The sequence below is a fragment of the Pavona decussata genome, unplaced genomic scaffold, assembly GCF_977016875.1.
Source record: "Pavona decussata unplaced genomic scaffold, jaPavDecu1.1 SCAFFOLD_1, whole genome shotgun sequence".
Classification (NCBI taxonomy): domain Eukaryota; kingdom Metazoa; phylum Cnidaria; class Anthozoa; order Scleractinia; family Agariciidae; genus Pavona; species Pavona decussata.
The window spans coordinates 593,236-606,734 of record NW_028145425.1 but is presented as its reverse complement, the minus strand read 5'-3'; the positions used below and the strand labels follow the sequence as shown (position 1 = coordinate 606,734).

Genomic DNA, 13,499 nt, shown 5'->3' with positions numbered 1-13,499 from the left:
CACACTTGATTTTTGCCTTCGCTATTCTTCGCTACAGTTTTTCCGTGAAAAAAGCAACAACAACAACAACAAAATTTGATCCTCTAAAAAGTCTACAACTGTGTCGTCCCAAAATACTCCTCAATTCGTGGGATATTTTTGCAACGTGTTGTGAAAACAGGTTCTGCCTTCACAAAGACGGACGGGGAAACTAGCTCTTTAAAATCACCTGGGTAAAGCCCTTTTTCCTGGGGAACAGTCGCTGGCTGCGGGAAGGACCGAGATCCCTTGCGGCAAGCCAATTTCTCTGAGACAGTAAAACCACAAAAAACTTGACTCCAACGTAGGCCAAAACTATAACCTCGAGTAGAGTCAAAACATAAACAAGGATGTAACCAAGGGAAATCTTACAAAGCACTTGTATTTAAGCCTAAGCTAGAGAAGCCATTCGAATTACATCATTTTCCAACGAGTCAGATTACAGAATACAACAATCATTTCTGAAAGTTTATTGGATGAAACTTAAGCTTATTCTGAAACATTAATTACTTTCAAAAGCTACACAGGTGGATAAAAGTTTAACAAAAGGCTAGCGCAGGTTACAATAACACTTCAACGCTCAATTACAGTTATGATCTTATAGGAACCGTTTACACCTAAATGAATACTACAGGTTATGTTTACGGTTCCTTAAACTTGAAACTAAGGAAGTTAATATTTTCTACGTTGGCTTTTATATTTTTATCGGCAAAGCGAATTAAAATAAATATCTATAAATCCTCTAATCACAGTGTTCCAGCGTCTTTTCTATACCGCCATTTTGATTACTCAGGTGTTTTCTTCGGGAATTTTCAGTGGAATGTGGAAAAAATATTTAATTTCATGCCTAGATAGATCTTGGTTAGATGTAAAGGGAGGGAAGTCGTTTAAAACTGAGCAAAGTTAACTAAATTGAACGCTGCTGTGCACCACTAAAATAAAGCAACTAAAAACTGTCATAGTTAACAAATCCTGAGCTCCTTAATTATCTCATGGTTTACGCAAGAACTGGCTGCAACCTGCTATCTTTCTCACAGTTAGTGAGTTCAAGGTTTATGAGTCTTTGTTATATACATGACGACATGACGTGTTTATAAATTATTTACTTTCAGCTTGTAATAATGAAACTGAAAAAAAAAATGGAATTAAGTAAATATTGCTTTATTATTGATGTGGGCATAAAGTTAAAATCTGTTAAAATTTAATGAGAATCTGAATTATTGATTTAACTATATGTTTCCCAGTTCTTCTTGTATCAAATAGAGAAAGAGAAACGAAGTATTCCACGAATGGGCATTAAGATTCACAACGAATGGCTCAATGTCAATTAATTCTGTTTTTCTTAGCTATATTGCAGCTCTTCATCACAAAATCGTGTTGCCAATGTGTAAGCGGATTGTGTGAGAAAATATCTCTGTCTTTAGATACCAACACGAAGCAAAACCATTCGCTAGAGGGTTACGTGTTCGAGGCGTTGAACTTATCCGCCTGGGAGGAATGTTTTAATATTTGTTTGAGGAAATGCGAGTGTCTCTCGTTCAACTTCGACGAGGGTAACAAAGCTGGGAATTGTGAGCTAGACGATGCTACCACAAAACTGGCGCCAGACGCACTAAAAGAAAAGGAAGGAGTCACTTACTACGAACTTGTCAGAACATATTACAACAAGAATGTAAGTACAATGTCATCAAAACATCATACTAAGAACACGCAGATATTATTTATTTCGGAAGCATTCATATTATTCTTACATAAGAAGTATAACTTTTAGAAGTAAAACGAAAAAAAATAATATGTTCTTTAGGAAGGCATTTGGCCATGTTGGCATAGTGACGACGATTTCAAGAGTCACGGAGTCTCTAACCGGGCTTACTGCTTTGTCTTCAAATTCGTTTTGCTTAGGATCTCCAAACAAGAAGGAACATGCATTTTTCGTTTTACCCTTTACAGCTGAATTAAGTGAAACTGAAGTGAAAAATGGGTTTATTTTCATTGATGGCAAAACAAAGAGCCACAATTCACTGCGTAGGGTTGGCATACTCAGTTATTTTACGAGCTAAATTATTCTCGCCCACCCGCTAGTTTTGTCACCGTCAAACAATGATTTGATGTCAGGGGCAGGGGCGTAGCTAGCCTTTTTAAAGGCTAGGCTTATTATGGCTTAAAAGCCATAATAAGCACGGGCTTAACAAGAATTTTCGTAATTAATTTTTTTAACAGCCGAAGGGCCGTATTTTCTTTTCCTGACTATTCAAAAGCGAAAACCCGCTATATCAACGTTTAATTTTGAAAAATAAAATAATGGCTTTTAACATTATATATCAAAAAATGCTGGAAAGATAATAAAGGAAAGAAATGTTACTATGGAACTTTAAAAGCGTTTTGCGCACAAAAATTTAGTTGACTGTTGATTTCCGCCTTACAAGATCTCTATCCAAATGTCGCATCGTGCCTACCATTCTCCTCACCATGCCAGTGTCCACTGCTACACCGGAGAAATCATTTAGCATCAGTGAGAAGAGTGAAAACATACGTGCGGTCCACCATGCTGACAAAGCGACTATCATCTCTGGCTCTCATGCACGCATACAGGGAGATGCCGATTGACCCCCGAGAGAGTCATTAGCGACGTCTGTGCGAGCAAACCAAGAAGGCTTGCATTTGAGTGATGGTTAGTCCGTAATAATCATGCACATGATCATGCCAGGCAGTCTATATGAATTTTAAATTAAAACTAGTTAGACCACCTGTTCCTACGTCAGTTGGACGTTGGCAAAGTTTGATATAATATTACATGACTTACGCTGTACAACTTGGGCTTAATGGAGAAAATGGTTGGCTACGTCTCTGGCTGTGGCATGAAAAGTATTTAGTAGTGCTTGGTTTTGGCTTCTATATTTATGACATTTTCTTGAAAACGTCAAATTAACTTTGATCGATCTTGCTTAATGTAAACTGAAAGACAATACTAAATTTTGCGTTACGTCTGTTTCTGTACCGGTGAGAAAAACCGTCTTGCGTGAGATGTGACTATTGCAGTTAAAGTTAACTTCAATGAGTATTGCATCAGTGTTACACCGCGCAACACTGACGACTCAGACTCAGCAGTGAAAGTTAACGAAGTACAGTAGGGAGAAACACAGCACTTTAACTTTTACTGCAGAGTTAATTCTCTCATTTACTATTCATAGTTGAACTGCATTTTCCCCTCTCGTAAGCAGGTTCCTTTTAAGCAAATCACCAGCAATAGTTCATGCATCAGGAGAGGGCGAACTACTGCGGCTCCACGAGTTTAATAACTTCAGCAACAAACGCTATTAAAGGACAGTATGTCACATTCTTATGCTCTTGCGCTTATATGATAACCCGCCGTGAATAGCAACAGTTATTTGCGGGTTAGTGTATTGATATTAACTTTTGATTAATATTTTTTTAATAAATTTTCTTTCTCGTTGTTGTAAGACTTGTGTTTTTATACTCGCTTACCATTGTGGATCGTAGAACTTTGGCGATAGAGGATTTTTAGTGCTTTGTTTGCGTCAGTAACATAGAGTATATATTATTGTTAGTAAAAACTGGACATAATGCAATTCCAAGGATTTGACTGAATTAGGGGCCATACGGTATACGAGCCATTGTACCATGCCCGAGAAATAGCGACTATTAAATTGTCTTCTGCAATACAATCCCAGGAATTTGACTGGCTTTGCGGCAGTATGGTATATGAGCCACTTTACCATGCCGGAGAAATAGCGACCATTATATTGTCTTCTGGTTGTTCTTGCAAAGGAAAATCAGCAAGATCTAAAATATTTCTTGATTTGTTTTAATAAAACAATTGTCCACTCGCACTTGTTGGATAAGAGACAATAATAGCAAACTCGACGTATTTGTCATAGATCTCATATCCAACGCTCGCTCGTGGAATAACTGTCAAGTATATCTAGGCAAATCTCATGGGAGGCTGGATAAGTAAACTAATAAGTAAGTTTATCACATTCCAATCCACGTTTTGATTGCTGACGATTCTTAGGAACTGTTTCCATCTCTTCTTTCAGCAAATATTGTTCATCATTTGACAAGCTAGTAATTAAAATATTGCTTTTCAGGGAATTCCTCTCCAGTCCTGCCACGGTCTACGCTGTCTTACCAAATGCTGCAACTCCGCCCTCTGCCAAAATGGCGGCACTTGCCGAGAAGTATGTGACGTCACCAAAAGAAGGTTCAGCTGCGCATGCCCACTTGGCTTTAAGGGACACAGGTGTCAATTTCCATCACCTCAATCCTGTAAACACATCATGCTGCAGCAAAACGTAACGGCTAATGGTATCTACAACATTATGGACCAACAAAACTTCTCATTCCCAGTCTACTGCGACTTTGCGTCAGAGCCCGGTGCAGCATGGACTCTGATCCAGTCTCACGCCTTGGAAAATAATGCCGAGTTCCGGCGCAAAGCCTTCTCTCTGCACGATATGCCAGTAAATCAGGATGCTCCTGGATGGAACAGGTACCGCCTGTCTATGTCCCGTATGAAGTCCGTCCGGAATGTTTCCACTCACTGGCGAGCCACTTGTAATTTCTCGACCGTTGGCGTGGACTACCGAGATTACTGGAGAGTGTCCCTCCAAAGTTTGGATCTATTTCCGGAACCAACCAGTAATAATGGCGGTTGCATTTTGTCTGAGTTTGTCAATATCCGGGGAAATATTTGTACCAACTGCACAGTGTTGACCGGATACAGTTCGTCTCTTTCACTTCATGTTGACAGCTGGTTTGGCCAAGACAACGGTTGTGACTTTAATGGGCAACCTCATGGAGGAAGGTCAAATGAGGATAACTTCGGTTTCTATGGCGCAACCAATCCTGATTTCCGCTGCACCTCCTCTATGAGGTCTACGTCACAGTTCTGGCTTGGAGATTTTTAGTTTTGAAACTGCAGAAGACATAAAGCTAGCGGACTGACTCGTACCCTGTACACATTTCCGCGACATGTTAAGACGGTCTATTTAGCACCGATTGGGTTTGTCGTAGGCTTCTATTGTTCAAATTCTTAAAGCCCCTTTGATAGCATTAGCTTCTTACATGGAAGATGTAGTCTGGCTGCATTCTTTCACTATTTGTGCGTTTACAAACACAATGCATTAGCATAGCATTCAGTGAATCCGGAATTTATTTGATGAAGTAAGGAAAAATATGGAGAGCGAGCAAACAAACAACAGCAACAACAACAACAACAAATAATTAGGAAAAAGACAAATTACAATATTACATACCCACAATCAGCAAGGGCTATTCGAGGTGGGTAGCATTTACAGTTGTTTGCACGCTCAAAAGGAACAGAAAATTAACAGCACAAAAATAGAAATGATTCCGGCATTAAACAAAGAGAAAGAGAATTAAATAAGAAAATTAAATAAATGAATAATTAAAACACCTAAATGACTAATTATTATTTAGAAAGTTAAATGCAAGCTAACTAAGTAGTGACATAAGATTGATACGAGTTGCAGCGTTTATATCAACATACACCTCCTCAGTCTCCAGAACCTTTAAAAGCAATTCATGCAGTTTACGCTTGAAAAGTGTTTTACGTAACTTTCGTAGTTAAGGAGGAATTTTATTCCAAATTCTCGTTCCAATTCTAGAAAAGGACAGCAGCTGTTGGTTGAGTCTTGAAAATTGGACATGAAAATTACCCGACTCTGAAAATCTAGTGTAGTGAGAATGGATCTGGTCAGAACGAGTGAACGGTTCAGAGTTTTTTGGAGAAGCACGATGGCTAAAAATATCATGCATTAGAGTAGCAATATGTTTAAAATAGAGCATATTCAGAGGCAAAAGACCGGAACTGACAAACAGAAGGATGGCATGAGTTCTACTATCAGAACGAAGGGCTCGTTTTTGCAGCAGAAGAATTTTGTTTAGATGGGAAGCGGCAGCTTGTCCCCAGGTAGCTAATCCATAAGAGATGTGAGGTTTAATTAAGGAACGATAGATTCTTAAAAGGGTACTGTAGGCAGAAAATGCCTAAGCCTCGAGATAATCCCAACACCTTGACTTATGAGCAGGTCATATCGACACTTTTAAAATGATTTGTGCATTCACTGATTAAAATGATAGAGATCGAACTGGTGCGTTAAGTTACAAGATGGTGGGTAGATTCTGTGTTTCTGTCTCTGTAGCATGAACAAAAACATTGAATCATTGTAAGCCATTGAATCGAAGCATCACTTTTACGGTATGCCATTTTATTTTTTTCTGAAGCATCTCCGCGGGCCAGAATCTCAAATCCTCGAATCTGATTGGCTAATTGCGCGCTCGTAACCGGTCCAGCTTTTTACGATACGGACCACGGTCCGGATTTTTATCCGCGCTATTCGCGGCAAATTGAAATTGTTGCGAAAGTTTACAAACAAAGGCGACAGTTACACGTAAACAACTTCCCGTAGAAATATGTAAGGAAAATATAAATTCTGAAGAAAATGGATTCAGACGAGAGTGTACACAGCGAAAGTGAATTTTACTGCCCAGAAGAAGAAACTTCCAACGAAACGACGGCATTAAAATATGAAGTAGTTGAACAAGACAGGCAATTAAGCAAAATTCAAGATTTTATTCACTCACTTCGCCTTGATAACATTAAAAAAAAGACAACTTACGATCTGAACATTTGGCGAAGATACTGTTCCTCACTTGGAGAGACAAGAACCTTGGAAAACATTCCTCCTAACGAGCTCAACATTCTGCTGTGCAGATTTTTCATGGACGTCCATAAAAAAGATGGCTGAGTGTAACAGCCAGGTACACAGAGAAGTATTCAGCGCTAGTTTATTTGTATCTAAAGTTCGCCAGCCAACGTCCTGAAGAAATGAAGAGACCCAAGGCGCCTTTCTTCCTGGCAATAAACCACAAAAGAAAGCCTGCAGATCCGGTGTGGTACAGTCGAGCTCCTCTCGGAAAAAACAAGATCGGAGAATTTTTGACGAAGGTTGCGAAGAATGCAGGACTGCCTGAAAATGTAATCAACCATTCTGTGCGAAAAACCTACATTTCAACGGTGATGGATGCAGAAATTCCTGTTAATTATGTAGCTCAGCGGAGTGGACATACCGGTAAGAATTTAAAAAGCTTAGATTCCTACAAAACTGCTTCCGACGACCACCAGCGAAAGATGTCCTTGCTACTGAGCAGCGAAACGAAATCTCCCATCTCTTCAAACGATGCACCGCTTAATCAAGCAGTCAAAGTCTCGCAGCACCCAGTCAAGCCGAGAGAAGACAAGCAAGCTTCTTCAGGCGAGGATCCCTTCACTGGTTTTTTTGCTGGTTCGAACATCAGTAAAATTGAAGGCTGCACGTTCAATTTCTCTTTCAATACAGCGCCTTGCAGCAGTGGTGAAAGCTCGGCTCGGTCAAAGCCTCAAAAACGCCACATTATCATCTCAGATGACCCAGACTCAGATTAACTTGAACTTGCTTTTGGAAAGTTAGTTTTGACAAATCCAGGGACGTTTTAAACATGTATCGAACCGTTAAGAAAAGTAAACTTCGCCGTGTTTGAGTCTTCATTCATAATGTTTATCATTCGATCGATATTTTTAGACTTTTTGGACATGCGTGTCATCATTTGCAGCGTGTCAACATTCATCCACGACGTTTGACAGATGATTGTCATTTCAATGACTCTTAAATGGTTTTCTCTTTTTTTCTTTACATGATAACTTGCGAGTGAAAATAAAATTAAACTTCCTATAAACATGCCACTTAAATTGATGCCCTATTTACATTTGTTTCATAGGATTTTGTTACCACTTTCCTCCTCTAGCCTTAAACTTACACTCTTACAAACGTCCCAGCGAAAAAAAAGCAAACAAACAGAAAAAAATAAATAAGTTATTTGCCGGTCTAGGTCGGTCCGTATGGGAAAAAACTGTGCCCGAGGTCTTGAGTACGGCCCTCGGCCTTCGGCCTCGGGCCGTACTCAAGACCTCGGGCACAGTTTTTTCCCATACGGACCTCCCGCCCGGCAAATAACATATATATATTTACGAGGGCCAGATCTCAGTTGTAGGAGGTGCACAAAATCTTTCGTATACAAGGACTTTTGAAAACTGGGATTTTATTTACGCACTGCATGTTTGAAGATTGTCAAACAGGGCTTAACACCTAAAAATATACTTTCACATGGTTTAGAAAAGCGGTTTGTTCGTTAAAAGAAATTGTGTCTAATACGAATTTAGGCGGAGTCTCTCGTCCATGTTATTTAATCTGCTATATCTTCAGGTTAGTGTACAACTGTAAGTAGACCAATACATTTCACAGGCTCCGGGTGGAAAGGGAAGGGGGGGGGGGGGGGGGGAGGGGAGAGGTGGTGGGTTGGGCGGTGGTGAAAATCACGAGGAAGTCAAATGCCTTGGCCGGGTGCCGAAATTTGCTCAATGTTTAGTCATTTTCCAGTTATCAGTTAAAACTTCAGCCTTTTCTTAGCCGTCTGTAGAGTTTATCCTTAGTTACTGGGGCAAACGGTGGATTGTTTTTCACTGAAGAGTATGTGATACTTGAAATCACACTGTTATAGTCACCCAGATTGAAATTTTGTATGAGCACCATGTACCAATAATGAATAGAAATATTTAATTCATTCAAAGTTTTTAATTGTATTTGATGCTTAAATATTTGTGCGTTTTTACAATATATTTTAGCGATGCCTTTTACTTTTGGTAAAACCATCGTGTAAATTAGGTTAGCTTTACCTCAGCTATTGGTTAAACTTCGTGTAGTCCCTAAAGTTACCTGCTTTAATTTTATTCCGGGAATCATTTGAAAAGTTTGCATAGCGTGACAATGGTTCCTGTAGCATTTTCGGAACTACTAGGATACATATCCAATATATATATTAAACGTGTACATTGTGGTTTTCTTCTTGTGTTCTCTCGCTGCAACGTGGGCTCGTATGCAGTGCACATTAAGGGACCTGTCCGTTGTTCCATGCCCTATTACACGTCCCCAAGTGTGTTCCGACCTTAACGACAGTTCAGTCTCATTAGCTACTTGTAATAGAGACCTTAAGCAAAGGCGACAACGACGCCAACAACAACGGAACTTAAAAGTTACATTCGCGCTTCCTGAATCAATTGGCGATAGTTTTTACTCATTTAGTTTGTGTAATGTGGCCGAACTATCCAGAAACTAACGTTGTAGGGGAGGCCTTTTAAAGTTCAGAAAGAGAAAAGGAAAACTAATCATCATGCATTCAAGTTCTCCATAAAACCTTGAATGTGGTCGTTTCACGTTGCTGTTTTGCAGAGGAAGGCAAAGGAGTGTCATTAAGTATGCAATGCACCTGCAGAGCCAGTGTTTTCTCTGCTGATTAAAACTATTGTTTTCTGGTGTTATCGTTCCCCCCGTCGTCGTTGTCGCTGCATAAGGGTCGTTGGGACCTCCACAAAGCTGATCTTTGGTAATGCTGCCTTTTAAGGTGGCCTTTATAAACACTTTTAACATTTCTTCCAGGTCTATGTGAGTAGTAGGCCTGCATCTTTTCTGAGCTCTATTTTCACTGGACCCAGCTTCACTGTTTTTTGTGCTAAGGCCAATTCTTTTCTTGTTTTTTCTTTTGTCCTCTTGACAATAATCACGGTGAGACATTGCAAACGGCACAGGTCCCCTTAGGTGTGTCTCCATGAGACACTTAAAGGTCTGGGTCTATGATTCGTTATTAAGGTACATAATTCGCTACAAAATATGATTCGTTTATCCTAAATCGACAATCTACCCGCAAGGAGCTGCACTCATGGACCGAGCGTTCCTACACTGTACTTTGGGCAAAGATGAATCCCAAGCTCTGTTTCCTAACAATTGCCGTATTTATACTAGAGACCAATAACCAGAAGAACAACAAATGTTTGCCAAAGTTCGACGTCCAGATGGACAATGCCGTTCTCTGGTATAAAACGGCCAATGACATTTGTATCCCACAGAATCTTCCGTCAAAAGCTGCCTGATCAAGGAAGAACTGTATGAATTCGACTCCGGCTTGGTCCGTAGACTGGCTTGGATTCATTTAGTAGGCTTGCACCTTTTCTAAGCTATATTTTTACTAGATCCTGATAACCTGCCGCTCCATTGTTTTATGTGTCTGGACGCATTGTTTTGTTGTTCTTTCTTTTGTTCTCTGGACCAATAATGCGAGATGTTGCAAATGGTGCGGATCTTTTCTTTTAATCGCTTTGGTAAATCCATTTAGAAAGTCAAGAATGTCTTGAAGCATTCATGCTGATCCACCCGAATGAAAGTGCCGATTTTTGTCATTTACAATGGAAATTTCTGTCAAATTTGCTTTGTCCTTCAGCTTAGTTTAATTAACTTCCATTTTGAGCAATAAAAAAAGGGAGAAAGTTAAACAAGGTAAACGAAATCCTCTGTTGAATGCCAATCCTTGATGAAACTGGTAATTATGTCGAATAAACGGGCTTCATACTCTTTTATAATTAATTTCGCTAAATCTCCTGAATATAAAATTTGTTTCCTGGTGAATAACGAGCATGCAATCACGTTTTCTCTTTTTAATTGGAAAACGCTCTTAGATAAACGACTTCTGATAGATGTTAAAATTAATTAAAAATCAACTCGGTGTTTAAGGCGAAGGGAAACACCTGTTTCAGTTTGAAATATTCAACTTTTAGTTTACTGAAGCAAATTGTCTGTTCGATAATTATATTTCTTATTTATGCTTCTGCGGCTGAAAAGCGAAAAAGATTTAAGTCTATTTGCGCTTTTTAGACTCTAAATCTGCATTTGAATGCGAAAGTTCAGTCTAACCCACCTTACATAATGATCTTACCCGCTTCATCTTGCTTACGACTTCGCCAGTTGTCGTTTTGAACTCTCTACGGTAATTCTTACTTTGAAAACCAAGAATAATAGGATTTACAGCCGAGTTGCAATGCAACAGAAATAAAGAAATTTGATGAAAAAGACCCCTGTCGTGAGTGTAAAACAAAAAATACACCGCGCGAGGAGTGAAGCATACGATGAAAGCCAAGGTTACCAGGAGTAGTAACTTAACAACCTTTCGTTTGTGTTGTAGCTCTTCGTTGGCGCAAACCTTGTTATTTCCAAAGTAAAATCCTTTGATGATTCGCGAGTAACAGAAGCAAATTATGAACAATGCCAAGGCAACCCCGAAACCAAACAGTGAAAAGTAGATGCGCCTCCCGTTCTGCCCAAAATCGTACAAGCATGTTCTACGTGGTTTGTCGTACTTCGTGAAGACGAAGAGAGGGGCGATCAAAGCGATGGCGTATAGCGAAATTCCACAGATCCAGTAGTAAACGTTGCTACTGCTTAAACGCAGCCTGTTCTTCATTGGCTTTAGGAGTGCATGGTATCTCTCGATAGCCAACAGTGTCAACGTCGTGATCGAAACAACTACAGTCACGCTGGCGACGTTGCACGAGGCGAACATCCAACATAAAACAGCACCAAATATTCCGCTGGGAAGCCTAAAACTCAGAAGCAGCGCAAACGGAATGAAGCAGACGAGCGAGATGAAATCCGCCACAGCAACAAACGCCAACAGAATGTTTGTTGTCGACCGCATGTTACGATTTTTTCGCACTGCAGTTATTACCAGCGAATTCCCCAGCAGACCAATGAGAGTCATAATCAGATAGCAAATCGTAAATGGTCCCTTTTCCGTGGAAAATTCATTTTCCTTTTCTTGCTCGAAGGAGACGTTCGTCTGGTTGTCGCTAACTGTCACCGATACGTTTTGAAGCATCTTTGCTTAAGGTTTCTCCACAAAATTTGATGCTTAGTTACGCAGCTGGAACAAGACGGAGGCGATGAAAAACGAAAATATTGTCAGATTTCAGTATGTAGATTTTTTTTTTGTTTTCAAATTATCCCTAGAGCACTTCAGGTTTTCGCTGAGAAACTTAGTAAGCATATTTTCTTTGTTTTCCAAGACATCGTTCAATGCGGAAAATTCCAGTTGTAAACCAAAGAACATCTGTAGGGGTGGGGATATTTCCAGCTCGAATGATGGGCAGGTGAAAGTCTTTAACTAACATGGAATTAGAGGCGTTTTTATGACGTTGTTTACAGAGCCTATACGTGAAGACATATCTTGTATAAAATGATTTTGGCGGTTTTAATTCGAAACTCTAAAACCACTCAATCATAGCCGGCTCGAGTTACTGACAAGTGGAAAGTTCAATAAGTGGCATCAAATTTCTAAAATTGCCCAGGTTGGTTTACACTGGAAAACAAATATTTTTTTCATTCGTTTCCCGTGGACTAAAAAGTTCTAGGTTTTTCCTCATAACTAATATAATCAATCGCAATTTCAGGTATAAACGAGGAAAAACGAAAATATTATTGACGCATAGCCATGCCGTGGTCGAAAGTGGTTTTAGATGCTAATTAAAAAGCCCGATGTTGTTTTTCTTATTCTAGTTTTTTGCCACAATTATAACCGACACGTGTTTCGTGCACATTCGAAACAGATGAATACACACACAAACCAACAACCCCCCTCCCATCCCATCCCTAACTCTCTTTTATGTTAGCGGCATAGTGACTCCTTCAGATCCAAGGACATAAATGTATTCAAGCGAGCAAAAACAAATTAACGACGAATTCTTGCAACAAACTACATGGTGTCAGGATGTGTACATGTCGGAAAACTCGAGATGTTCTGATATATCCGGGTATCGGACACAAGTCCCAATAAAAGGCTTCCTTAAACGCATAAACTTAGAAGACTTGAAATATTTGTGTGCAATTGGCCAAAATGCATCACGTGATCATGATGAAATATGCCTCAACTGACTAATTCTTGGAGGTGTCCCATGTTTTCACAAAATGATACCCTCCTTGAGTCTCAGTAAAACGCAAGTCGCTTCAATGCGATGAAATATACTATTCGTAACCTTGAAGATGAACTGAGGGCGTTTTGCTGGTTGTATCATAAGGTGACATCAATATAATATACGGAGGCCAGAGCCGGGATAATTAATTAAGAAGTCATCACTCGCAAGGCGCTAGGATTTCAGCAAAAATACTTGAATTTAAGGATTATTGACACAATCCAATTAAGATGGGCTATAAGAAGGTGAATGGTCGGGGTCCTTCGGAACTTAAGCACAGAAGTTCGTGAGCCACGGACAGCAACCGGAAGTCGAATGTTTCCTTTCTTGGCGCGTTTTTGCTCCTCACAACGGACGAAAAAATTTCTTGTTGGACGTCCGTGGCTCGACGTTACAAACGTGATGGCGTCAAAACGTTCCAAATAGGGAAAAAATCTACTTCCGGTTGCCGTCCGTGGCTCACGAACGTCTGTGTATCTACACGGTTGTTGTTCGCTCTTAGACAAATGTTTGCTTAATTTCGTTTCTTTGGGTGCCATTATGTCCTTGTAAGTACATAGAAAATACGATACAAAAGCGAACAACTCGCAGAAAAATAACTAAACGA

The 13,499-nt window shown here is 39.8% G+C and overlaps 2 protein-coding genes across 2 annotated transcripts; one reads left to right on the top strand and one right to left on the bottom strand.

Annotated features, from left to right (window-relative positions):
• The first annotated feature begins 639 nt into the window (after positions 1–639).
• LOC146490115 (uncharacterized) lies at positions 640–5,252 on the top strand. The gene is made up of 3 exons (XM_085108371.1): positions 640–652; positions 1,443–1,690; positions 4,128–5,252. The coding sequence occupies exons 1-3, from the start codon at positions 640–642 to the stop codon at positions 4,944–4,946; spliced, it is 1,080 nt and encodes a 359-aa protein (XP_084964497.1). The 3' UTR covers positions 4,947–5,252.
• Positions 5,253–8,432: 3,180 nt separating this feature from the next.
• Positions 8,433–11,990, bottom strand: LOC146490114 (G-protein coupled receptor 54-like). The gene has a single exon (XM_085104918.1). The coding sequence runs from the start codon at positions 11,800–11,802 to the stop codon at positions 10,837–10,839; it is 966 nt and encodes a 321-aa protein (XP_084961044.1). The 5' UTR covers positions 11,803–11,990; the 3' UTR covers positions 8,433–10,836.
• Between the last annotated feature and the right edge of the window lie 1,509 nt (positions 11,991–13,499).

What these genes read in the sequence shown, in the direction of transcription:
- LOC146490115 (XM_085108371.1), top strand. An exon ending in GAACATATTACAACAAGAAT is followed by an intron (nt 1,691 to 4,127) that starts GTAAGTACAATG and finishes ATTGCTTTTCAG; the next exon opens with GGAATTCCTCTCCAGTCCTG.
- LOC146490114 (XM_085104918.1), bottom strand. Translation starts at nt 11,802, where the DNA reads ATGCTTCAAAACGTATCGGTGACAGTTAGCGACAACCAGACGAACGTC.